Source organism: Stegostoma tigrinum, chromosome 17 (genome assembly GCF_030684315.1).
Source record: "Stegostoma tigrinum isolate sSteTig4 chromosome 17, sSteTig4.hap1, whole genome shotgun sequence".
NCBI classification, from domain to species: domain Eukaryota; kingdom Metazoa; phylum Chordata; class Chondrichthyes; order Orectolobiformes; family Stegostomatidae; genus Stegostoma; species Stegostoma tigrinum.
The window spans coordinates 43,679,278-43,706,601 of record NC_081370.1 but is presented as its reverse complement, the minus strand read 5'-3'; the positions used below and the strand labels follow the sequence as shown (position 1 = coordinate 43,706,601).

At 39.3% G+C, this 27,324-nt stretch overlaps 1 protein-coding gene across 3 annotated transcripts in view; it reads right to left on the bottom strand.

Annotated features, from left to right (window-relative positions):
- The window catches only part of prrg4 (proline rich Gla (G-carboxyglutamic acid) 4 (transmembrane)), a 43,091-nt gene extending 19,445 nt beyond the window's left edge, over window positions 1–23,646 (bottom strand). The window contains exons 1-5 of one of the 3 annotated variants that reach the window (XM_048545818.2): window positions 23,358–23,643; window positions 20,981–21,105; window positions 14,410–14,573; window positions 9,924–9,972; window positions 3,815–3,941 (exon numbers count right to left, since the gene is read on the bottom strand). In XM_048545818.2, the coding sequence (XP_048401775.1) occupies window positions 3,815–3,941; window positions 9,924–9,972; window positions 14,410–14,573; window positions 20,981–21,095 (455 nt within the window). In that variant the 5' untranslated portion in view covers window positions 21,096–21,105; window positions 23,358–23,643. Of the gene's footprint in view, window positions 1–3,814; window positions 3,942–9,923; window positions 9,973–14,409; window positions 14,574–20,980; window positions 21,106–23,357 lie in introns of all 3 variants that reach the window. The other 2 variants (XM_048545819.2, XM_059652124.1) reach the window with 2 other exon arrangements.
- Between the last annotated feature and the right edge of the window lie 3,678 nt (window positions 23,647–27,324).

The window sequence follows — 27,324 nt, the reverse complement described above, 5'->3', positions numbered from 1 at the left end:
GTTGGCTATGTTGTGCCATTAGCTGTAAGGAAAAGACAGGGAACTGTAGACTAGTGAGCCTTGTGTCAGTGCTGGGTATGTTGTTGGAAGAATTCTGAGGGACAGGATTTTTATGCATTTGGAAAGATAAGTACTGACTACAGATAGTTAATATGGCATTGTGTGTGGGAAATCACAACTCACTAACTTGATTGAGTTTTTTGAAAAGGTGACAAAGATGATTGATGATGGCAGAGTGATAGGCATTGTCTCTATTGACTTCAGCAAAGCCTTCAATAAGGTTCCACATGGCAGGCTGGTTAGTAAGGTTAGATCACAGAATTCAGGGTGAGCTAGCCAATTGGATAAAGAATTGGCTTGAAGGTTGGAGACAGACAGCAGTGGTACAGGATTGCTTTTCAGACTGGAGGCCTGTGAACAGTGGGACGCCACAAGGATCAGTGCTGGGTCCACTGCTTTTTGCCACTTATAGAAATGATTTGGATGTGAACAGAGGAGGCATGGTTAATAAGTTTGCAGATGACATTGAAATAGGTGAAGAAGTGGTCATTGAAGATTATCATCACAGCATACACCAGGACCTTGATCAGATGGGCCAATGGGCTGAGGAATGGCAGAGGAGTTTAATTTTGATAAATGAAACATGTTGCATTTTGAGAAAGTAAACCAGGGCAGTTGTAGTACACTTAATGGTAGGGCTCTGGGGAGTGTTGCCAAGCTAAGAGATCTGGGGTTCAGGTGCATAGTTCCTTGAAAGTGGAGTTGCAGATAGACAGGATGGTGAACAAGACATCTGGCACACTTGCCTTCATTGGTCATTAACTGCCTAAGAGTCAACATATGTTGTGGCTCTACAGGTCATTTTAGAATACTATGCACAATTCTGGTCATCTTTCTTAGGAAGGATATTGTTAAACCTGAGACAACGCTGAAAATATTTACAAAGAACGTTGCTGAGGCTGGAGGTTTGAATTATAGGTAAAGGCTGAAAAGGCTGTGTTTCTCCCCATCCCCCCCCACCCCACCAAGAGTGATGGGAAGCAGAGGGGTGACTTTTTAGCAGTTTACAAAATCCTCAAAGGCATGGATAGGGTGAATAGCCAAGGTCTTTCTCTTAGGGTGGGGTAGTCCAAATCGAGAGGGCATTAGTGAAAGGTGAAAGGGGAAAGATTTTAAAAAGGACCCAAGGGGTAACTTCTCCCTCTCAGAGCAAGTGATGAAGGCGGGTACAATTACAACATTTAACATTTATGGGTATATGAATGGGAAGGGCTTAGAATGAAATGGGCCAAATGCTGGAAAATGGGACTAGGTCAGATTGGGATGTCTGGTCAGAGCAGACAGGCTGGACTGAAGGATCCGTTTCATTTCCGCATGATTATAATTCATCAGTTTGTTCAGAATACTATGTACATTTCAGAAAGAGTTGTTAATTTTGCAGCTCTTTTCCTCTTTTGACACCATTTTTGAAAAAAAGTGTTTGTACACACTGGCATTTTCCTGTCCTACTCTAGGTATCATCATTTAAATAGTGACTCTAAAATGCCCCCACATCCTTTTGTTTTGTAAACCTACATATTCTCTCATTAGTTTAAAGCCCTCACTACAGCCCTAATTATTTGATTCACCAGCATTTTCACCCCAGTGCAATTCAAGTGAAGGGTGACCCACCAAAACTACTCTCTCCCACCCCAGTTCTGGTGCTATTGCTCCATGAACTGAAATGCAATCCTTCCACATCAACCACGAGGTATACATTTCACTCCATGATTTGATCTATTAAGTGCCAGTTTGCCCATAATTCAAGTCCTGTCAATGTCTCACCTCCACACCTTCCCAAACACTCGATGTTTGTTATGATTACCTGGAATATGTTACTTGGAAGCATAGTGGAACAAAGTGAAAAGCAACTTACTTTGGCTAATTCACCTAACCTGCACAGAGGGGAAACCAGAGCACCCAGCTGGAACATGGGAAAAACATGCAAACTCCGCACAGACAATCACCTCAGGCTGCAATTGATCCCAGGTCCTTGATGCTGTGAGGCAGCAGTACTAACTACTGAGCCATCATGCTGCCAGTACTGGATTCAGTTCTACTTGTTAGCAAGCAAGCTCTAAAAATGGAAAGTTATGAACTGAGATTTTATTACTCAAAAGGTAGATGGAGATGATGTACCGCTTAGTGGTTAAATAGTGGAAATGTCATAATCTTCGCTGGGTAAACCTCAAAAAAAAAAAATTCTCCTTTTTCTTTTCAGGTACAAGCCTCATAAAAACTGAGGAAATAGTTAATCTATCTTTTCTTCTTTACTGATACTGACCACCCTGCTGTCTATTCACAGAAATTTATGTTTAAAGCTGCATAAAAACATAAGCTGTTGAAATTCTCTACCCCAGATAAATGTCATGATTCACGACCCTCAGAGATAGAAGATTCTTCGTCTTTTTTTAAAATGGGTGACGTCTTGTTCTCAAATAAAACCCCTGGATAAAATTTCTCCATGATAGGAAACATTATCTCAGTGTCTACCATATTAGTCCCCCAGAATGTTGTGTTTCAATAAGATCACTACTCATTCTTCTGCCAAGTTTAGGTGCAAATGGCTCAATCTTTGCTTTTAAGACATCATCTTCATCCCAGGAAATCAACTTTCTCTGAAGGTGCCTCTAATACAAGTATATTCTTTCTTAAATAAGCAGACCAAATAAAACTTCAGCTAGCTTAAGTGTTTCCAACCCTACCATCCAATCAAGATGTTAAATTCATATTTAAAATGTGTAATCCATGTGTAATCTTTCTCTGTAATGTAAAATAATGTTGCAGCTGCTGGTGATTACATCATCTAGACTTGGACTGATATCTGACAACGATGTTCATGTCAAACATGAGAGGCTGTAATCATCTTTAAACAGAGTCTAATCACTTCTCTTTGATACTCAAATGGGTGGACACTGGGAAGTTGTTTCCTTTAGGTGGGGAGACTAGGACCCGTGGGCACAACCTTAGAATTAGAGGGGGTAAATTTAAAATGGAAATGAGGAGACATTTCTTCAGCCAGAGATTGGTGGGCCAGTGGAATTCATTGCCACAGAGCGCAGAGGAGGCCAGGACGTTAAACGTCTTCAAGGCAGAGATTGATAAATTCTTGATCTCACAAGGAATCAAGGGCAATGGGGAGAGTGCAGGGAAGTGGAGTTGAAATGCCCATCAGCCATGATTAAATGGCGGAGTGGGCTCGATGGGCCGAATGGCCTTACTTCCACTCCTATGTCTTATGGTCTTATGACATTACCATTGCTGAATTCCTCACCAGCAATATTCTGAGAATCACAACTGATCAGGAACTCAACCACACCAGCCATGTAAGTGTCTTGTCTAGTAACTTCTATCACAGGTTTGGTATTATCATCATAGAATGCTAAGCACAGAAGGAAGGATGCCATGTTAGCATGATGACTGCACGTGTAAATATTAGCTTAGGTTGTGTACTCCAGATTTCCTTTTTCGGTACCAATAATTTAGGAAGAAAGTTGTGGTTTTCAAATATACAAAAGGTGTAGAGTTGAGGATTAGAGACAGTCTTGGCTGTCTTCCTTGATCTAAACATTAACATTTCAGATTGCACACAAACTTACAGATGGATTCACCAGCTGAAACATTTCAACTTGATAATGTTCTTGCAGTTCTCAGGAACGCACGCATATCACAACTGGACAAAGTCATCATGAAATCAAAAACTTTTTCACACTGATTTTGAAACAGACATTACACATGTAGATATATAAAGTCTGTATAACTTGTCAAAACTTACCTCGCACTACTTCGATCTTTTTGTCTCCGCTGCTTGCAGTAATACCAGATAAAGAACACCAACAGAATTAAAAATAACACAGTGCCAAAGAATGCAGTCAGAATTGTGGTTATATCAGTCGTAATTCCTGAAAAAGGAGGGGTAAATGAGTATTATTAGCAATATTGAGCTTTGTTTCATTTCATTTACTCTTTTTCATAACTACCGTACAAGATTGTCAGTATGACCATCAAGGCCTATGGTCCAGTGATTTATACGAGCTATGATACTTTAATTCTTAGAGGTGAAAATGTCAAAACTTGGTCCATTAGACCAATTCAGTACTAAAACCATTTATTTGTTGATAGCTTTAGGTACTTTAATACAAATCATGAAATATGGGCATCACTGGCAAAAGTTGCCAACTATGTTCTTCCTGAAATACTCTGATCTGCGTGAGGGAAAAACTCCTATGGTGCTGTTGAATAGGCAGGTTCAAGATTTAGACCAGACAGAATTAAAGAAGAACTAGGTGGAATAGTGTCCAAAGTCTGATAGTATATTACACTAACTAACAGCGCTCCCACGCACCTGCTGCCAAACAGTCATAGTCAGAGTTCTACAGCACGGACACAGGCCTTTCGGCCCAAACAAGTCATGCCGACCAAACTGTCCATCAATGCTAACCCCATTTCCCTGCACTTGGCCCATATCTTTCTAAACTTTTCCTATCCCTGTATTCATCCAAATGCCTTTTAAATGTTGTTAATGTAGCTGCCTCAACCAATTCCACTGGTAGCTCATTCCGTATGCGTACCAACCTCTAGTAAAAAAAGTTGCCCCTCAGGTTCTCATGTATTCTTTTCCCTCTTACCTTAAACTGATGCTCTCTAGTCCTCAATTCTCCAACCACAGGAAAATGGCTGAGTGCATTCACCCTATCCATGGCTGTCGTGATCTCACACACTTCTATAAAAGATTCCCCCTCAGTCTCTTACGCTCTAAAGAAAGAAGTTCTAGCTTATTCAACCTCTCCCTATAACTCAGTCCCTTCCCCTTGTCTTTTCAAATATTGGAGGCAGCGTGTTTGCGTAGGACTGCTTATTTAGTCTATTTTTCAAAGTTCAAAAATGTTTTTGCATATTGTTCCATTCGAATAAAATTTTAAAATGTGGTGCAATCAGGAAATGGCAGATTAAGTAATTTAAACCTATTGAGCCATACAGTATGGAAACAATTAAACTGTGCCAACCAGACATCCCAATCTGACCTAATCCGTTTACCAGCATTTGGCCCATGTCCGTCTAAACCCTTCTTATTCATTTAGCCACCCAGATGCCTCAAATGTTGTAATTGTGCCTGCCTCCACCGCTTCTTTTGGTGGCTCATTCCAGATACACACCACCCTCTTGTGAAAAAAAGTTACCCTTCAGGACCTTTTTAAATCTCTTCCCCTCTCACCTTAAATCTATTATCGTCTCATTTTGAACTCCCTCACTCCAAGGAAAAGACTTTGGCCAGTCACCCTATCCATATCCCTCATGATTTTATAAGCCTCTATAAGGTCATCCCTTAGTCTCTAACGCTCCAGGGAAAAAAAATGTCCCCACCTATTCAACCTCTCTCGATAGTTTAAACCCTCCAGTCCCAGTAACATCTTTCTCAATCTTTCCTGTAAATTCTCACATTTAACAAGGGTGACCAGAATTGTACACAGTGATCCAAAAGTGGCTTCAAAGTCCTGGACAGTCACAACATGACAAACCAACTCTTCTACTCAATGTTCTGACCAAAGAAAGCAAGCATGCCAAGTCTGCCAACCATGTGCTAGACCAATCAGCTATTTCTGATCCATTTTTCTAGAACTCCTCCCAAAGATGGGCTTCATTTGAGTCACTTCCTATCACAAAATCAGTAATTTAAGTTTAAAAATTATTCAGCTTTTGTTATTCCTTGCCATGATTCTGCAATCTTCATAAATTTCTGTTTTCCCAACTCAGTAAATTTGAAACGTTCCATGTAACTCACTTGCTTTGAATCCACTGCCAAAGCCTCTGATATGTAGGAGTACACCTCATACCCTTAAGAGGAGATTTGGCCATTTCCTGAGAGGAGATAGCAGTAAAGCAGAATAGAAGATGGTCAATAAAAACCAAAAGATGGTCAAGTTAACTTGCGTGATGTCAAGTATGACTATGGTTCCATGAAATTTACTTGAAAGGAGGCATTTCCCCAGAAATTTTCCAGATTCTTTTCCTCTGGTACATATGAAGCTACATACATAGAAATTAGGAGCACAGTAGGATATTCAGCCCCTCGAAACCAATCTCCCATTTAGTAAGGTAATGTCTGGTCTGATTGTGACCTCAACACAACATTTCAGCCTATCCCAATGACTAACAAGTGACAGAAAGTAACAATCTATTTACCTTCTCTCTAAAAAAAATACACTGACTTTTCTCCACCCATCTGTTACAAAGACTCAACACAAAAAAAAGTTTTTTGAATCTTCATCTTAAATGGAAGACTCTATTTTTAAAATGCGTCCCTCTGTTTTCATCTTGCCTCTTGGGGGAGGCGATGAGTTAGTGGTATTATTGATAAACTATTAAATCAAGAGATCCAGGTAATGTCCTGCAGATCCAGGTTCGAATCTTCCCGCAGTAGATGGGGGTATTTGAATTGCAAATCTAATGAGGACGATCAACCATCATCAGTGGTTGGAAAAGCCCATCTGATTCATTAATGCCATTTAGGGAAGAAAGCTGCCTTGTTATCTAGTATAGCCTAAACATCACTCCAGACCCACAGTAATGTTGCTGAATTTTAGCTGCCCTCTGGGCAATTAGGGATTGTCAATGCATGCTGGTCCAGCCAGTAATACCCACATCCTGTGAATGAACAATAAAAGGGAACAAACGTTTTCATGCTTTGCCGTGAGTCAGCTCACAATCCTCAATAAATTTACTTATTCTTCTAAATGCCAATGCATACAGGAATGAATCTCCTCTGAACTGCTTCTACCATGTTTATTTCCTGTTATAAATAAGGAGACTAAAATTGTGCATAGAACTCCAGAAGTGGTTTTACCCTGATCAACTGGAGTTAAAAAATGACTGTGATATTTGATTCCTCTGTAATCACTTGTTGTACCTGTACAGGAACTTTGTGATTCGTGCACCAGGACATTTAGATCCCTCTGTAGATCTGAATTCTGAGAGGTCGCTCCATTTAGATAATTTCATTTTTTTGATTCTTCCTCCCTTCGGTGCTGTAATTGGCAATGTATAAACTCTTCATTGTACTCATTAAGAATGTGTGCCAATAAAGGCTATTCTATTCTACGCAAAATGGACATTTTGACATGTTCTCAGTACACTCAGACTTTTGTCCACTCACAGCTCATTTTAGATACCTTGCAGATTCCTTATGTCTTCTTTACTCGCTTTACATCATTGCGTTATAAGCAAACTTACAATTAAACATATGGTTACTGTTATCCAAGTCATTAATATTAATTATAAGCAGTTGAGGTCCAGCATTGATCTGTGGTACTCTATTTATCAGATCTTGTCAACTTAAAACTGACCCACTCCTGTTTCCTGTGGTTAAGTAATCCTCTATCCATTCCGTTGTCATCTCCTTACATTGTAAGCTATTTTCCACAGTAACTATTGATGTAGCATCTTATCAAATGACTTCTGGAAATCCAAGCATAGCAGATCCACATGTTCCCCTTACCCATGATTGCACTGAGATTTGCAAAGTGCTCTCTATATCCTCCATAATAAGAGATTCCAGCATCTTCTCCAGATGTTAAGTTAACTAGCCTGTAGTTTCCTACTTTTGGTTTCCCTTCCTTTTGAATAGAGGAGTCATATTCACTGTTTTTCAACTTGAGACCTTGCCAGAACCTAGGGAATTTTGGAAAATCTAAACCAGTATGCCTACTTTTAGAACAGCTTCTTCTTCTAAGACCCCATGAGCAGGCCCATCAAAATCTGGTGACGAGTCAACTGCTGGTTCTATTAATTTTCACTGAATACTTCCCCTCGTGATTTTAATTGTTTAAGTTTCTCCCTCTGTTTCAGCTCTTGATTCACAGTCCTTTCTGGGATGATCTTTGCATCCATTGAACTGAAGGCAGATGTAAAATCTCGGTTCAATTCATCTACAAATTTCCTCTTTTCCATTATTAACCCTCCACCTTCACTATCTAGAGGACCAACATTGACTACTGTCTCTTTTCCTTTTTAAAAGTACGTAAAAACTCCTACTATTTGTTTTGATATTTTTAGACAGCCTTCTCCCACATGACTAATCTTTTACTCATTCTTTACACTCTGTCCAATCATCTGATCTGTGACTCCTCTTTGCAGGGCTCTTATTTTTAAATCTGAAGTTATCTGCAATTTAATTAGTTAACCGAAGATGGTGGATCCTTCCCTTGGAGTTACTGGTTTCTCACTGGAATTTATTTTTATTTTCCAAGTAGTCTGAAATATCTCAAGTCTGACATTTCACCCCTACTGACCCTTCTCAAAACTTAATTGCTCAGTTTCCTTTTGCACGTTCTTGTTATCACACCTTCACACTGTTCCTATTTAAAATTAAAATGTTAATCTTAAGTTCAGCCTGAGGGAGCGTGGACCTAATAGATAATTGTATAATGATCATTTCTTCCACAACGCAACGAATGAACAAACGAACGAATTCTGTCTCATTGCACATTATCAAATCTAGAATGATCTGTTCTCTGTCCTGAAAACATTCCATAAACTCAATGTTCAGAATACCTTTGCCAAACTGAAATATCTAATCTGCATGAATTAATATCACATAATTATCACCATCCCTTAACCACATACTCAGTTGGCTGGACAATTAATTTGTGACGCAGAGTGATGCCAACAGTGTGGGCTCAATTCCTGCGCTGGCTGAAGTTACTATGAAGAAATTTTGTAAAACCACAGCAGTTCAGACAAGATTCTTCAGCTCGAAAAGTGATTGAAATTCAGTGTTATTAATGGAATATGAAGAGATGTTGTCTTATTCAGTAAAATAATGTAGAAATATTCAGAACAGGGCAGTATATTTCATCTTAGAAGCAATCTCTTCTTTAAAACACAGACAGCAAGTGAACAGAAGGAATTTGAATTGCAGCTATAAGTTTTTTCCTTCACAGATCTGCCACATCTCCTGGGCTTTTCCAGCAACTTTGTATTTGTAACCTGCACATCCCTGGATACTAGGAGCAATACAGCATGGCCAATCCACCCAACCTGCACATGTTTTGGACTGTAGGAGGGAACCAGAGTACCCAGAGGAAACCCAAGCAGATACAGGGAAAATACACAAATTCCATACAGTTACCCAAAGCTGGAATCAAACCCGCATCCCCAGCGCTGTGAGGCAGCAGTGCTAAACAATGAGCCACTGTGCCACCAAAACTACACTTTCTAAATTACAAGTGACTAAATTCCAAATTTGAATGTTTGTGACCTAGGAGGACAAAAAAGATTGATCAACACCCCAAGAATCCATGAACGGAGAGAGGGAAGATGTTGAAATAATGTTTCAAAAGTTAAGAGTTTGAAAAATTTACTTAAACAATAATATAGTCCAGATATAGTAGTTTCAGTACAAAAAGGAGAAACACAACTTTTGCATATGAACAGAAAAGCATGGATTCTTTGTCAATACACTCAAGTGTTTGAAAATCATATAGTAAGGACTTTTTTTAACATTTGTATTTTGCATACAAGTAATCTTCAAAATTCCAAACAGATGTTTTATTATCAAAGCACTCTTCTACAACTGTCGATTTGGGTTTTCCTTAAGTGTGGAGAGCCAAAATTACCATCAACATATCAATTCAAGGGATCCATAAATAAATACAATAATGAATTCAGGACAAGAGTCTTTAACCAGAGTTAGAATGTGAAACGCTCCACCACAAGCTGTACTTGCATTCAAGAGAAAACTTGATTTGGCTGTGTCTGTGTCTATGTGCATGCACAGGTGGGAGGGTGAAGTGAGTACATAATTTTGTGCCTCTTATTATAAATTGAAACACAGTTCATGCCCTGGACCATAGCAAAGCACATTTGTAATAAAAGAAAAGTCATACCTGGTTTGGCGTAAGGGCCCTTTGTTGTGTAATGTTTCCAAAAGATACTCTAAAAGAAAATCATGATTTTTAGAAAGGGCCAGCCTTTTTCTTATAACAGGATATACAATTAAAGCTTTCAGTAAATGTACAATCTTATTCAATCCTATAAATTACTGTCTGCAATCAGTTCTTTCCAAATGATACTTTCTGTAGACTGATGGGAAATTGCAATATGTACATGATGGACAAGGGCTTGATTGAATTTGGATTGATATTCCCGTGCTTAAACAAACACAATCTGTTGGCACTACTTTCCAGGCTCTTAACACCTGTTTGGTGATACAGAACTTGAGTAATGATAAAAAAAAAGACATATTTTGTGAAGCTAATCAGCTTGCACTTGTTCAGACATTCACAAGCAAGTCAATGCAACATTTTATATTTTATGAGAGGTCAATTCTAATTGGTTGGTAAGTGGATCAAATAAGTAGTGAAAATGCACCAGTTAGATGATGACTGACAGTTAACTGGTAGGCTTTATTTAAAATCAGGCAGATTGACTCTAGTTGGTCAAGGCATTTCCTAACAGTACTAACAATTCATAACATCTACACAAACTCTTACCATGAGAAGATTTAATAAATGAAAGGTCTTTTTGCTAGCATAATTGTTTTCTTAAACTGAAAAGCTGATTATTTTCTGGAAGATGTGATGGTTAAGAGAGATTTGTTCTGTACTGTTTCTCATGCAGACAGGTGTTGCTATTGTTGGTACCAGAAAGATGCTTCAGAAACAGAGGGTAAACAGCTTTGTGTTCCAACTTCCTTTTAAATCAACAAAAGAAGCATGAGTGGGTAGAGTCAGAATCTCATGGGCTTTGGGTTTTAGTTTTGCTTTCAATTGAGATTTGCAGTTAGCTGTTGAAGTGGTTGGATATAGCTCTCTCTGTGCTGTACCAAAAAGCTTAACTTCTTTCTCTGCTACTAGATTGTTTCTTTCAGTGATCCTTTCTTCTAGGCTGGAAGAAATAACACGTTTGCTAAGGGTGCGTTTATGGAGTGCTGTATATTGGAACAGTTGATGATCAGCAGTTAAATAATATATTATTTTCTCAAGTATTTCAAAAGAGTTAAAAAGTTATACCAATTCATTTTATTCATTTTTCTTTTATCTGTGTTACAGGAATAAGTGTTTAGCTTTAAGCATAGGAGTGGACCAATCAAATCACACCTGGAACACAGTGCGTTACATTAGCCAATAAATAAAATAAAAAGTTAGGGTCTAGGCTATCTCCTTGATATGTTTCAAGGGCATTTGGTCTGGTCCATAACAAAGACAACTATTCACCTAATCTGCACTTCTGAACTGGAATTCGAAACCAAACTAGCAGCCCCTGGTCTGATGCACTCCATGAGAAACAGGTCTTTGATAGAAAACGCAGCCTCCTACCCTTTCATATTTGTGACATTTAGAGGATAGATTTACTTTATTTGATGCTGCAGTTTTAAGTAAGAATTTATTTAGACGTTTTAATGGGCTCCATCGCCTAATCATATTCATTTCAGGTAGAGCAGTCAAATTAGCTCCTTTTCCTTGACATGCTCATTAGGAAATTTGCCAAGGTTCACTATAGCTGTTTACCTCAGGCTGATCTTCACTGGTCCATATACGCATCGGGAATCCTACAGTTTTAACATGTTTGAGAGTGCTGAGCCTACAGTGGATCCCATGGCAATACGATCTATTTGGGTATAAATGGACTAGAAGATTGACCTTATCAAGAACCTCATAAATAGGTCCCAAGCTTAATTGATCACCATGCAAGCTGGATGTTGAAATATGATGTTTTAAAGATATCCTGTGAAATAAAAAGTTACCCTGGTCAGAATTCCTTACTGTATCATGCAAACTCATGAACAAGCATAAGGGTACCATCTTCAGTCCTGAAACTGCCCTGCCTACCTCAGATTAGCCCAGAAGGATAAGATAGCTAAAAGATTTGAGCAACAGGTGATGCCAACTGTTTCATGCTGTTACTACACAGCATCAACACATCGGCAACTAACAGTATCCCACCTTCAAACCAAAAAGATGCTGTATTACATAAATAGGCAGTGTATGAATTTCAACGATGGTGTGATGCTAGGAACATAAGCCGTACAGTCCACTAGACAAACATATCAAACAGCAGGTCTCTGTTTCAACAGTGTCCAACATTAGACGTGATTCCAAGATTGGACAACATTTGCTAAATCACCTTGAATGTGATAAGGATTGTGCTGAAAAGCAATTCAAGGTGGTCAGAGAGGCTTGCAAGCTGTTGTACTTGCACACATATGCAAGGCATTTTTCTCGGTAGACAGAAGTATATTGCCCCCTTTTTCAACTTAACAAATTGCACATCAGCTATTCTGATTCATCCTTCAGGGAATTCCCTGATTGATATAAATTCAGACAAAACTTGCCATTCATCATTTAATTTGAGCATTCTCTATGGCAGCATCCATTCAATCCATCAGCACACCCTTCTCATACAGCAGAAAATGTTGCTCCCCTTTACACTGGCATTCTTGTAAATTGTCATGATGAATACAAGACAAAAAGCATTGACAAAATGTGTTTTTTTGCAAATAATACTCTTTAGAGCATTTAAGCAGAGTATTTTAAAATAGCAGCAAATTAATGATATACATTGGCACATGTTCACTTCAGTAAATGAGAAGGGAGATACAGTCCATCAATTTTTAAGTATTAATTTAATAATCCTTTAACAAAATAAATAAAACCAAAGAGCGAGTTTTGAGAAGATTTGTAGCTCAGGTTGAGGTTCTGGATGTGAGTTTGCTCGCTGAGCTGGAAGGTTCGTTTTCAGACGTTTCGTCACCATTCTAGGTAACATCATCAGTGAGCCTCCGACGAAGCGCTGGTGTTATGTCCCGCTTTCTATTTATCTGGTTAGGTTTCCTTGGGTTGGTGATGTCATTTCCTGCGTTGGTGATGTCACACTGATGACACGATTAGAAGAACAGAAGACACATACACCAGACACCACCAACCTCATCAGCAAGGACAACATCATCAAGCTAGTGGACCTATGCCTCACCACCCACTTCACTTTCAATAACAAAACCTACAGACAAACCAACGGTACACCCATGGGATCTCCGATATCAGGGTTCTTAGCAGAGGCAGTAATGCAGAGACTCGAACAAACAGCTCTGCCAATCATCCAACCCAAACTTTGGGTCCGCTATGTGGATGACACCTTTGTCATCACTAAACAAAACAAATTAGAGGAAACATTCAAGACCATTAATAACACCCTTTACTGGCATAACATTCACAAAAGAGGAGGAAAACAACAACAAGCTGCCATTCCTAGATGTCACAGTAGAGCGAACAGCCAATGGGGAACTTCAAACCAGCGTCTACAGGAAAACAACACATACGGACCAAATACTGAACTACAGGAGCAACCATCCCAACACCCACAAACGAAGCTGTATTAGAACATTATTCCAACGAGCCACCACACACTGCAGCACAGAGGAACTACGCAGAGCAGAGGAAAATCACCGATACAGCGTATTCAAAAAGAATGGGTACCCTATGAACACAGTCCGCTGATTCCTCAGCAATAAACCCAAACAAACAGACAAAACGGGCTCAGAAACCATAACCACTCGCCCCTTCAAAGACATTTCCGAAATGACTGCCAGACTACTCGGACCTCTTGGCATCAGGGTAGCCCACAAACCCACCAACACACTAAAACAGCAGCTAATGAACTTAAAAGACCCTATACAGACAACAAATAAAACGAACGTCATCTACAAAATACTTTGCAAGAACTGTGACACACACTACATTGGACAAACTGGCAGCAAGCTAGCCACCAGGATACATGAACATCAACTAGCCACAAAACGACATGACCCACTATCACTCGTATCCTTACATACAGATGAGGAAGGACACCACTTTGATTGGGACAACACATCCATCCTAGGACAAGCCAAACAGAGATACGCATGAGAATTCCTAGAAGCATGGCATTCCAACCGGAACTCCATCAACAAACACATGGGCTCCAAATCAATCTACCATCCCCTGAGAAAAAGAACAGGAAATGACATCACCAACCCAAGGAAACATAACCAGATAAATAGAAAGCGAGACATAACACCAGCGCTTCGTCGGAGGCTCACTGATGATGATGTTACCTAGAATGGTGACGAAACGTCTGAAAACGAACCTTCCAGCTCAGCGAGCAAACTCACATCCAAAACCATGCTGTAAATCAGAGACAAAAACAGAAATTGCTGGTAAAGCTCAGGTCTGGTAGCATCTGCGGACAGAGATCAGAGTTCACGTTTCGAGTCGAGTGACCCTTCCTCAGAACTTTTTTTTTGTCTCTGAACCAAGTAAGTAGTATTGATAGTGATATAGCTTCATATAATGTAAATAATTTAGACCAGTCACTATATAAGGGGAAATACTCAACTGTCTTCCGATCGTCTTCAAAAACTTCACGTGCCTCTTCAAAACTACATATTTCTTCGATACATTCTCGTTCAAGATTTCCTTGAGTAAAAATTTCAAAATCCCATTGATTGTACAGAAGACGTCGTCCCAGGAAATTTCGAGCTTCATTTCCCTTAATAAATGCTGTCAAATTCAAAATAAAATCAAAATCAGCATGAGCAAAGAGTAAAATGCTAATACACATATACAACTGTTGAAGCTTACAACCAGCAAGAGTCATGTTACCCGTATCTGTGCTAGCACTTTGCGAAGGAGCAATCTAAAACAAATCCAGTGCTTGGCTCTCCCTGACTGCAAGCTATCTTCTGCTGAACTATTTATCTAATTTTCCCCGCTCCAACCAGTCCTTATTTGAAAGCATCTTTCCTCTAACAACCCTCAACTTCTTCTGACCTGTGAGGTCAGTGTTTTAAATAAATTCTCTCTCATTTCGGACTCCCCAGAAATCTCTCACTGTTCATTCCAAGAGTTTTTTTTCCCCTAGGGAAGGAATGTGGAAAGATCCAATTAAACATTCAAGATTATGGAGGTAAACTGACAAAGTTAACCCAAGCTCCAATCAAGTATTCAAATAAGTTGAGCAAGTTAGCACTCAGAGGGTGGATATACAAATCTTATTCACCACCAAAAGACTAATAGGTCACTGAAGCATTAAACAGGCCATTCTAGAAAGGATAAACTAAAATATACGGCGATAGACGGGTAAGTGAGATAAGCTATAAACGGCGTATTTATGTTCTGAAAAATATATCCCTAACAGTACAGTTGAAAACATCTGTCCAGTGTCCCCAGTCCTGATTGTATGTCTTACATTTAAAAAAAAGCACCTGAATGTGAAGGTGTGCTGTGGTTTACACTTTTAATTCCCTGGACGTTAAGTTCCAAATTTCAACCGTTCAAGAGAAATGAGCCCAGTCCCAAATGAACAACGTCGTGTTTCAGCTGGCTGACTGTGATCCCAGCTGATGTTATTATTGGACAAGTCACAAACCCACACTGAAATCTGGCCTGATAGAGCATTTTTTGTTTTATTTAACGGGCTGGTCTTTCACTGAAACACACGCATGCAACACTGCAGATTTGATTAGAACAATATGATAGAGTTTGTTCTGTAAATTTAATTAAGATAAAATAGAAGAAATACAGACTAATTATATACAATTTTAATGACTTCAAATTACGAAGTAGAATACAATATTACATCTATCTGCACTCTTTTACAGTATTCAAACACCAGATAAATTCCCTTCTTCACCACATGTACAGAGTTTGACCTGACTGTGCTTTCCATTTTCAGTCTTGAGAATTTCACAGCCATTTCTTTGAGCCTTCATACAACTGAACTTAGATTTTCTCAGCTTCAAATAACCCCTTCAGGGTTGTAACCAAACACTCCTATTTTGTAAAGTTTAAAACTAAACAGGTTACTTCAGTATGAAGAGTTTTGAACTGGCAAGAAATATCTCCTTTCTTTGGGACTAACCGTTTTACACAACTATGTCCACCAGGCTCTCTGTGAACTCAAACCTAAAGATTTTAAGCTATGGGCGATTTCTTTAAGCCAGAAAAAAAATTCTGGATTGTTATAACTAGAAGCTGGCTAATGGTCCTCATTGTTTATCCAGTCCACTGTTAAAAACTCTGTTAATACAAATTCCCATGAGAAGTCTAGAAACACACTTTCATACCTATTTCTTGTAAAAGAAATTCTTGATCCAAAAAGCCTGACAAACTAATTATTAAACTGCTGCATACACAGAGACCGATAGCCACATGTCACGAACTCAAAATTCAAATAAAGAAATATGTAACACACAACTTACATCATAATTCGAACACCAAGGAATTTTCACGTGTATCCAACGCTCTCCGTAGCCAATTAAATAATGGGGATTTAGCTAGTGCAACTCCTAGTATTTTACTGTCAAAATGCAGGCAGATCTTAAAAGCTTCAGTACCCCCTGTTTCCATACCTCTGAATTCAAGGATTCTTGGAAGCAAAATTTGTGGAATACTTTCAAAGTGGTGTTCACCTATATTTACAACACATCAGAATAACGCTTCACACTCCACACACTGCTTCTATTTTCAGAAGAAAGTAGTGGTTGTTTGTTTTGAAAAGCCATTTCCATCACTTATTGCCACAGAATTCTGTTATATCGATGCAAATACAGCAAGGTTGGCCACATTTCCGATTAATACTTCTTTGCAATTATACAAAACGGCATCACAATCTTCTAATGAAAGAGTCAATATTATGACTTATAGAGTTATAGAATCATACAGCACAGCAATAGATCTTTTGGTCCAACCAATCCACACTGACTATAATCCCAAACTAAACTAGTCCCATTTACCTGCACTCAGCCTGTCTCCCTCCCAATATTTCTTATTTGTAACTGCACTCATATTCACCACTTCCTCTGGAAGTTCATTCCACATACAAACAACAGTGTGAAAAAAAAATTGCCCCTCATCTTTTTGTTACTTTTTTCTCCTCTCACCTTAAAAATATGCTCCTTAGTCTTGAAATCCCCTCCAAGGGAAAATACACCTGCCACTCGCCTTGTGTGCAGCCTTCTTCATTTTATAAACTTCTGTGAGGCCTCCCTTCAACCTCCTATACTGCAGTGAAAACCGTCCCAGGTTATCCAACCTCTCTTTATAAGTCAAACCCTCCATTCCTGGCAACACCCTAAAATTTCTTCTGAACCCTCTCCAGCTTAATAATCCTTCTTCTAACAGAGCAACCAGAACTGAAACAATACTGCAGTAGAGGCCTCACCAAAATCCTACACAACCTCAACATAATGTTTCAATTACTAAACTCAAAGGTCTCAGCAATGAAGGCATGCATGCTAAACTCCTTCTTAACAACCTTGGGGGCAAAAGCAATGTCTCCAGTGTAGAACTGCACACAGCTTACCAGCAATCATATAGATTTAAATTTTAAAAAAAAGAACTTTCACTAATATAGTGCCTTCATGACCTTAGTACTTCCTGAAGTTCTGAAAGCTAATTGAATATTGTCATGACTGTATTGTTGGATATGTGACAGATTTCTGCACAACAAGCTTCTAAAAATAGTAAGGAGATAGTGATCAGATTTTATTTTACACGTACTGCCTGAAGGATAAACACTGACCAAATTTTAGGCTCTACACCCAGCATTTTTCCAAAATAGCGGCACTGCAAGTTTTTTTTTACATCTGCCCAAGAGAGAGACAGAGGCTAAGTTTAATAACTCTTCCTCAGCATTGCTCTGGAACCATCAGGCTGAACTTGTTGAAGAGCCAAACCAAAATACTGCAGATGTTGGAAATTTGCTATAAAGAAAAATGCCGGAAATGTCCAGCAAGTTCAATAGCATCTGTTTTTATCTCTGTCCCCACAGAGTCAACATTTCAGGTCACTGACTATTTATAAGAACTTGAAACAAAATTACAGCCGTAACAGGCTTTATGCAAGTACAGAGGCAGCAAAAGGGATTGGGAAAGAAACAAAAAGGAAGATTTGTGATAGGGTGGAAGACAAGGGACATTGAATAATGAAAGGAGCAATGGCACAAGCAAAGGGATAAAATTAAATAAATAAAAAGATGTATTTAGGGGAAGTGAATGAAAAGAATAGTAATCTCATCACTAATAGCTGCTTGCCAAATAAAGGGACAGAGTTTATGATGTAAAATTGGTAAATTTAACATTGAGCTGAGCACTATAAAAAGATTACCAAAAATGCAGTTGCTGTTTCTTCAGCTCCCCTCCCCTTTCAGAATTCCAAAAGGGACCATTCCCCTGTCGTCCCCAAAGCACCTTTCCTTTGTCGCATGAGCACAGGGGATACAACTCTGATCTTTTATTTCCTTTTCTACCATCCATGGTTCCAAACACCTCTTTCTACATGAAGTAGCAATTCATTTGTAATTCATTTCAATTTAATATATTGGATTTACTTCTCACAACACACTCTTCACTATACTGGAGAGGCCAAACAGATTATATCACCACTACATAAACTCCTCTTTTTCGTCCACAAGCATATCCCAGAGCTTCTGGTTGCCTGATATTTTAAATATTTTTCCAAATTATTCTGAACTAAACCACCAATAATATTCTTATGAAGCACAACCAAAGGTCAAGGAACAGCACTGTTCCTGTTAGTGAGGTACTTTTTGGCCTTCCAAATTCTACATTCACTTCAACTATTGCATATTATAACCACTACTGTCATCTCCTCAGACAGCAGTAGTTGGTGGTTCTGCTCTCTTCTCCTGCCTACCCCATGTACCAACATCCAATACCAACAGGCCTGCACCCTGAACTGCTTTAGTCGACACTGCTTGCAGAGTTTTCCAAGAATTTTGCGCCAGGGATAGACAAAGTACAGTGATATAATTCCAAGCCATGATAGTGTGTGACTTAGATGCAGTGGTCCACCCATCCATCCACTGCTCTTTTTCCTCTGTAGGTGATAGCTACTCAGGAATTGGAAGGTACTGTCAAAGCAGCAGTGGTGAGTTAATGCAGTTTATCTTGTAGTTGGTACACATTACTTCCACTGTGCACTGATGGTGGAGAAAGGCGAATACTATATATAAGATGAAAGGTGGTGGGAGGGGAAGGTTGTCACATGGATGATGTTGACATGTATTTTAAATAATGGAACTGCAGTAATCAGCAAGTGGGAATTATTCCATAACACTTCTGATTTATGGCTACAAGATGCTGGACAACTTCTGGGAAAATCAAGAGACGAGTTACTTGCTGCACAATTCCCAGCCTCTTGACCAGCTGCTGTAGCCACAATATACATATGAATGATCCAGTTATATTTCTGGTCAATGACAACCAAGAACGTGGGCCAATTAACATATCCCTTCTCCTTGCAGCATCATGTCTGTTGGCGATTAATATCTTATCACAGAGCCTCCTTTATTCTCCCATTCAACTCTCCTGCCTCCGTACCATAATTAATTCCATTTTGGGTTGAAAAGTCTATTTGATCTGAAATATTTACTCTCTCCGCATATGCTGCCTGAAGTGCTGAGCATATCCCAAATGTTCTTTTGTCTTCAATTTCCTGGCATGAGAGCAAATGATAAAAATCCAGAAATGCACAGCAAATGTGCAAAGATGAAGAAAAGCCAAATTGACCTATCATGCTACATCAAAATGTATTTCAAAGCAGGACAAAAGTATTAATTTTGATAACTGTTTCATGATCAATTGAAGAAAGAAGGAAGAAAAAGTGAATAACTATATTTACATGGTAATTTCAATGACCTCAAGTCATCAGTACTCTTAACAGCCAATTAAGTATTTTCAATGCTGAATGGTGTCTCGCAGGGCTCTGTTCTTGGGCCTCTGTTTTTTGTAGTTTTTATAAATGACTTGGATGAGGAGGTTGAGGGGTGGGTTAGTATGTTTGCTGATGACACAAAGGTTGGAGGTACCGTTGATAGTATCGAGGGCTATTGCAGGCTTCAGCGAGACATTGACAGAATGCAGACCTGGGCTGAGAAATGGCAGATGGAGCTCAACCTGGATAAATGCGAAGTGACGCACTTTGGAAGGTCGGCCTTAAATGCTGAATATAGGATTAAAGGCAGGATTCTCGGCAGTGTGGAGGAACAGCAGGATCTTGGTGTTCAAGTGCATAGCTCCCTCAAAGTTGCCACCCAGGTGGATAAGGTTGTTAAGAAAGCATATGGTGTTTTGGCTTTCATTAACAGGGGGAATCGAGTTTAAGAGCCGCGAGGTTTTGCTTGCAGCTCTACAAAACCCTGGTGAGACCACACTTGGAATATTGTGTCCAGTTCTGGTCGCCCTATTATAGAAAAGATGTGGAGGCTTTGGAGAGGGTGCAAAGGAGGTTTACCAGGATGCTGCCCGGACTGGAGGGCTTGTCTTACGAGGAGAGGTTGACTGAGCTCGGACTTTTCTCTCTGGACAGAAGGAGGAAGAGAGGTGACCTGATCGAAGTGTACAAGGTAAATGAGAGGCATGGATAGAGTGGATAGCCAGAGACTTTTCCCCAGGGCAGGACTGACTGCCACGAAGGGTCATAGTTTTAAGGTGTTAGGAGAAAGGTACAGAGGAGACGTCAGAGGGAGGTTCTTCACCCAGAGAGTTGTGAGCGCATGGAATAGTTTACCAGTGGTAGTCATGGAAGCAGAGTCATTAGTGACATTTAAGTGACTGCTGGACACGCACATGGACAGCAGTGAATTGAGGGGAATGTAGGTTAGGTTATTTTATTTTTGGATTAGGAATATTCCATGGCAGAACATCGTGGGCCGAAGGGCCTGTACTGTGCTGTACTTTTCTATGTTCTAAGTACTTTAGAAATCTGGTCTTTATTGTAATGTATGGCACACTGCAAGGTGAAAGTGACCAGTTGATCAGTTTTGTGTGATGTTGAGAGATAAATATTGTACAACACGTCAAGGATAATTCCCTTGCTCTTCCGCAGAAAAGGGAGAACGGTCATCATTAACACATTATATAACACATTATTCATACAAACATTACCTTTTCTTTGGAGTTCTGAAGTATGACTGGCTCGTGCTTCTGACATGTCAGGAAACTGTGCTAACCCACTGGAAAGTATAGACAGCTGAGTGATGGACATGAGCAAATGGATCATGATTGTACTCCTGCCAACAAAAGGAACTGCATTAACATTAAAACTTGATTGACAACTCAAAAAAAACAGAATTATCTTCAACAGATAGTAGGAACTGCCGATGTGCGAGATAACAGGGTGTAGAGCTGGATGAACACAGCAGGCCAAACAGCATCAGCGGAGCAGGAAGAGTCTCGACCCGGAACGTCAGCTTTCCTGCTCCTCTGATGCTGCTTGGCTTGCTGTGTTCAACCAGCTCTAGAACTTGTTATCTCAGAATTTCCTTCAATATTTTTCAATGTCACTTTTCACTGTTCTCAGAATAAAAGTAACCAGATAAAAACTTTAGAACTTCGCAGGAACAAATGTAGGCAATTCTGCCTCTGTGATTACTTCATCATTCAATTAGATTGTGAACATGGCTCCAAGGATTGATATTGTAAGTTCAGAGGAACTATTTCCTCCAATCAGAAAAGTGAAGAGTGCGACAGCTAAATGTTTAAAACAAAACTTAGTACTGGACCAATTCAGTGTAAAATCTGAAAATTTTCCTTCCTTCCCAGCAGCAATTCATGGGTCATTTTAATATCTGACAAATCTATGCATTATTGTATCATAAACATGACACATTCAGACGTCATTCAGTCTGTTATGTTTGCATCAGCTTTTTGAAAGAGCTATTTAACTAATTCCAATCTTACTCTCTCAGCATGGCTTTTTATTTATGGTTTCGTTTTCGATGCTTATTCAATTCCCTACCAGAAAATGAAAGTATTTTTAAAAGGACATGTGTAATTTTAACAGTGAAAATAATTTTAAAAGTAACTTTAATGCACATTGTGCAGTATGAATTTATGGCAATATCCATCTATGTTAGCTCACAGCAGAGCTTTTACAAAAAGCTACTCCTGACACTGATTACAGCAGTTGCATTCGTTGGGAAAGAAGACCAATTTATTATGCATATCATGCTATTTGCATCTTTTGCAACTGTCTTGCAGTTTCAGTCCTTCAATGAATCCACATATTAGTTACATGTTATGTTTTCCTCCATGGTCTAGCTGACATTTATTTCTCAATCAGCATTTTAAAATGTTCTGAAAATTTACTTCATGGATGTTTATGAGGGCTTACTGGGCACTGAGTTCTTCATCATTACACCAATAAAGAGTTTTCAAAAAAGAATCTTTATCAGTAAAGCTCTTTGGGCCTCCTCAGTTGGAGAAAACCCTCAAATATAAAATGTACTTTTTCTTTATACATCCAGAGGAAGTGGTATTCTGCAAACAGGTAAGAAAGGAGGGTTCAGTCTCAATTCCCCATCTCATTTCCTTTGATTTGTCTTCGTTATGGGGGTGGGGTAGCAGCTGGTCGAAAAAAAAGTTAGCAGTTTTTTTGCTGCATATTAATATATTCGAGTTAACTCCAACTGAAGGAAAAAGCTACAATCTCGAGCAATTCTAGCTCTTCATTGAGCATTAATTTTGCGGGATAAAGTGTCAGAGTTAAGGGCCTTTTTTTCCAGATCGCATTCTGGTGACGGTAAATGTAAGGTAGAGAAGGGTGCCTGCAGCAAATAGAAAAGAAAGGTAGCCCATAGGAAATAACTGGCGATAAAATCGTGGACAAGGATCAAAAAGCAGACTTAAATCTTGGGTATGCAAATAATGCTTACAACTATGAAGACGTTTCACTTATCTGCACCAACAGTGTAAATGCAATCTGAACCCGGAGTCACAACAATCTCACCACTTTATTCAGAATGTCACTTCGTGCCATAATGTCGGCTTAACGTTCCAAGGTACAACATTAACGTGAAACCAAAATCACTTATGCAGGAATGCTAAGTTCTGGACTGCAAGTGCATTCTCAAATTCATATTCGGACTTTTTAACGAAGTAATTACTACTTTATATCTTATTAAGGTTGTCGAGACTCCGGGCACTCTCGAAAACTACCACCTTTCACTTCCACCTAAATTTTAGTCGTTAGAGATTACGGGAAGACTACAGCGTGGATGCACGCCATTTCCATTCTACATTGCGTGGTTGAGGGAAAGGGATGCCTTATTGGCGGAAACGGCAGTGATTTTCGGGCCTCTCAGCAGCAGTTGTTTGTACTGTCTATACTGAACTCTTTTTTTTTGAGGAAAAGTTGTGGTCAGGAACGCGAGATGGGCATTTCCCAAATCCTTGCCTTTCTTTGCACTCTTGAATAAGGCGGTGCTAAATGCGACACGCACTTTCTCACTCTCATCCCACCCGCACAAATCTCCACACTCACCTGATCAATGAAGCCCCGACGTGAGGGAAGGGGTAAACACGAAGGAGGGGAGAATTTCAAAGCTCTCGGACAGTAGCTGGTATTATTAAAGTGTTGTCCCCTGATATTTTGGTTTCGGAAAGCTCCGGTTTAATTGAGAGACGGCACCAAAGCGCAGAACCTCCAAAACAAGCGGGGCGCAACCAGCTGATACAACTTCGGCCACTGACCAGGGCCGGGCGCTGGTTCCGGTCTCGCGTTTGGATATAATGCAGCCAGCGCTGATTGGTTTAGCTTTGTTCCGATGCAATGTATTCGACCAACACTTGTCTTCGCAATGCGCACGCGCGGGGCATCAGGTTATTGCGAAATATGTCTAGGTCCCCAATCTTTATTGTAAGTCAGTGTCTGCTAATAAATAAATATCTTTTAGAAGGCGGGGGTGGGTGGGTAGGAATTATCTTCAAGTTTAAAACGTCATTATCCATTTCCTTTAAAATCTAACCTTTGTCCCTCTGCCCCACCTCCAACCTCTCTCTTTTCTCTCCAAGGTCCTGAAAAGTATGGTTGCCTCCTAAGTGCATGTCTATGCATAGACGTGGTGTTATGTCAAATGTTGATTGGAGACTTCAGGGATAACAGTAAATTAAATACCAATTACCTAATCTATGATTCTGGAGGAGAAATATAAGAGTCATGGAGCTGTACAGGATGGAAACAGACCCTTCGGTCCAACTTGTCCATGCTGACCAAATATCCTAAATTAATCCAGTCCCTTTGCCAGTAGTTGGCCCATATCCCTCTAAACCTATCCTATTGATATACCCATCCAGATGCTTTTTAAATGTTGTAATTTTACCAGCCTCCACAACTTCCCTTGGAGCTCATTCCATACTTGCACCATCCTGCGGGTGAAGAAGTTGCCCCTGAGATCCTTCTTAAATCTTTCCCCCTCATCTTAAACCTATGCCCTCTAGTTTTGGACTCCACTCCCTTAGGAAAAAAAACCTTAGATATTCACCCTCCAATGCCCCTGTTTGTTCAAATATGGGATGTAGGTGTTGCATGCTAGCCAGCAGTTATTGCCCATCCCTAGTTGTCTTTGAGAAGGTGGTGGTTAGCTGCCTTCTTGGCTGTGCTGTAAGTAGACCTACAGTGCCCTTAGGAAGGGAATTCCAGGATTTTGACCCAGCAACAATGAAGAAATGGCAATATATTTCCAAGACAGGAGGTTAAGTACACAACCAGGTTTCTCATCCTGAACCTACTTTAAACTGTAAATTTTAGTTTGTATTCCCTGTTCTCATTCTTTCTACCAAGATGAATTACTTTACACTTGCTGCAACAAATTTCATCTGCCAAACTTCTTGCTCACTTTACCAAACTGTCTGTGACTCTCTGAAGTCTGTAAATATCCCCAATTAATAATTTTCCAACTCTTGTGTCATCTGCAAACTTTGAAATTATGGTTTAGAAAACTAAGTACAAATAAAGTCAGGGACTACCATAAATTTAAATATATCTTAAATAATTTTAAACATGTATCAAAAAAAAAGAGCTGTGAGTGCTGGAGATCTGAAACTAAAATGGGACTGCTAGAAAAACACTGCAAGTCTAATAGAATTTGTGGGGAGAAAATTGGGGTTAATGTTTCAAATCCAGTGACAGAATTGAAAGCAGCTGGGAATTGTTGGTGTTTATGCTGATAACAGGTGGTGGGGGAAAGGAGTTAGAAAATTAGATGGAGATCATACCCAGAGAGATCTAATACAAAGCAGAAGCAAAGGGATTGCTAATGATAAGCTAGGAGATAGACGAAGGCAGAATGGGTGCGAGTGGGAAGTGTGAACAATTGAAAATTATTGCTGTGCTGGGTGAATAGAACTTGGCAGTGTTTGGATCGGTAACAAATATGGAACAAGGTGTTTACACTCAATTGTTAAATTCACTATTGTGTTCTGAGGCCTGTAAGGTACCCAGGCCAAGATAAAAATTTTGTTCCTAAAGCTTCCTAGTGCATTACAGCAGACATGAGATAGAAATATTGGCATTGGAACACAGTGATGTGTTGAAATGGCAGGCAATTGGAAGGTTGGCGTCAGTTTTTACAGATAGAACAGAGGTGTTGGCAAAGTGGTCAGCCACCTTGCTTTTCATCTCCCCAGTGTACAGGAGACCACATTCCGAGCAGCAAGTATAGTAGGCGAGATTGAATGAAGTGCAGGTAAATCGCTGCTTCACCTGGAATGCCACAGTACAATTCTCTATGCCTAAAGGGCCACAAATTCAACACTGCTCTCTGTTTTCTGTAGCCAATCCTGCATGTGCACTTCCATTGACCCTATAATTCAATTGACTTTAATTTGGTGAAGACATTTATGACTTATTATAGACTTGCACTTTATTAAATGCCTTTAGAAAGACTATTTAGAAATCAATGGCGCCACACTCTCCATTACTTCATTAAAGAACCCATTCAAACTAATGAAACTTGATTTGCCTTTTAACAAAATCATGTTGGTTTCACTGTATTAAGCATTCATTTTACAAGACTATCTGTCCCAGCTTGTTGTCCCTGAAAGCTTCCCCAACAACTACATTAGGCTAACTGATTAGTCTTTTTTTTGAAGGATATAACATTTGCAATCTTTGAGATACACACCCAGTATTGTTAGGAAGTTCCAGGATTTTGACTTTTCTATTTTGAATACTGCCAAGTTGGTAAGTGATGTCTTTAACAGAAGATTTGGGAACATTAAAAAAAAAATCATTCAATCTTTGGTTTTTACATAATATCCCCATTATTTAAACTCAAGATCCGCTACTAAATCCCCCTTTCAAACTCAAGTGGTTCCCCTTTATTCCAAACATTTGAAAAAAAATCCCAGGAAACTTAAAACAGCCTTGATTTTTTTTATTAAAACCTTTGAAAAAATATATCATAATTGTTTGCTGGTTCTCTAATCTCTCTCTTCATTTCCAGAATGTTTTCTTTATTTATAATATATTTCTTTAGTATTGTTGGTCTTAGTTTAATTGTGTCTTTCTTTTTAAATTTCTGTTTAATTTTGCTATCTCTATTTATCCATTGGGATTTCTGTCGGCATGTGTTTACCAACAGTTTTATATTCTGTTAACTTGAGCCCAAATTCCTTTTTATCTCATTGAACTTTGCCTTTTTTGAGTTTTATACATTTTCCTTTGACTGTTCATTACACTATATTGGATTAAACCATTGATATTGATATTTCTCAGTTAATAACAAATCACATTTGGGACAGAGTGTATAGGAAGATAAATGTGAATCTAGAGGTGAACAAAGGAAAATTCTGGAAAAATGACAAGAGCTGAAGACCAATATGTTCCCAGGAGTCCATGGGACTTAAAAGAAATAGCTAGAGTAATAGAGGGTTGAATTTTACCAAATGTTAACTGTGTCAATTTTGCTGAGTTCACAAAGATTGTCTCTCTGTGATCATGAACAAGTTTTCTCACACTATTCCCTACAAGTTTCCTCATTAACTATGCACTACATCGACTGGTGCTAAGCCTGCACTATTTTCCTTCTCATCAGTGGCAGAAGTGCTCGCCACTGTCAGGACATCGCAGAAATACTGGTGCCAGTGCCATTTTTAAAGTTCAGCTTTGCATCCTGTCAAGCGCTTAGTAGGACTACCCTTCACAGCCTACACATTAGGAGAGGAACCAAAAGGAAATACTTCTGAGACCACATACATCCCAACACTCAAACTTCACTGCAAATACAAATATCCTGTGCAGATGTATACATATTTAAGAACCACGCCACACAGGTAATCCACCTTTTATGATGTTTCCATCTTAAATCCTGTATAAGGAAGCACAACTCTTTCTCCAATACCAGTGTAGCCTAACATCTGAGCTAATGGGAACTGCAGATGCTGGAGAATCCGAGATAACAAAGTGTGAAGCTGGATGAACGTAGCAGGCCAAGGAGCATCTTAGAAGC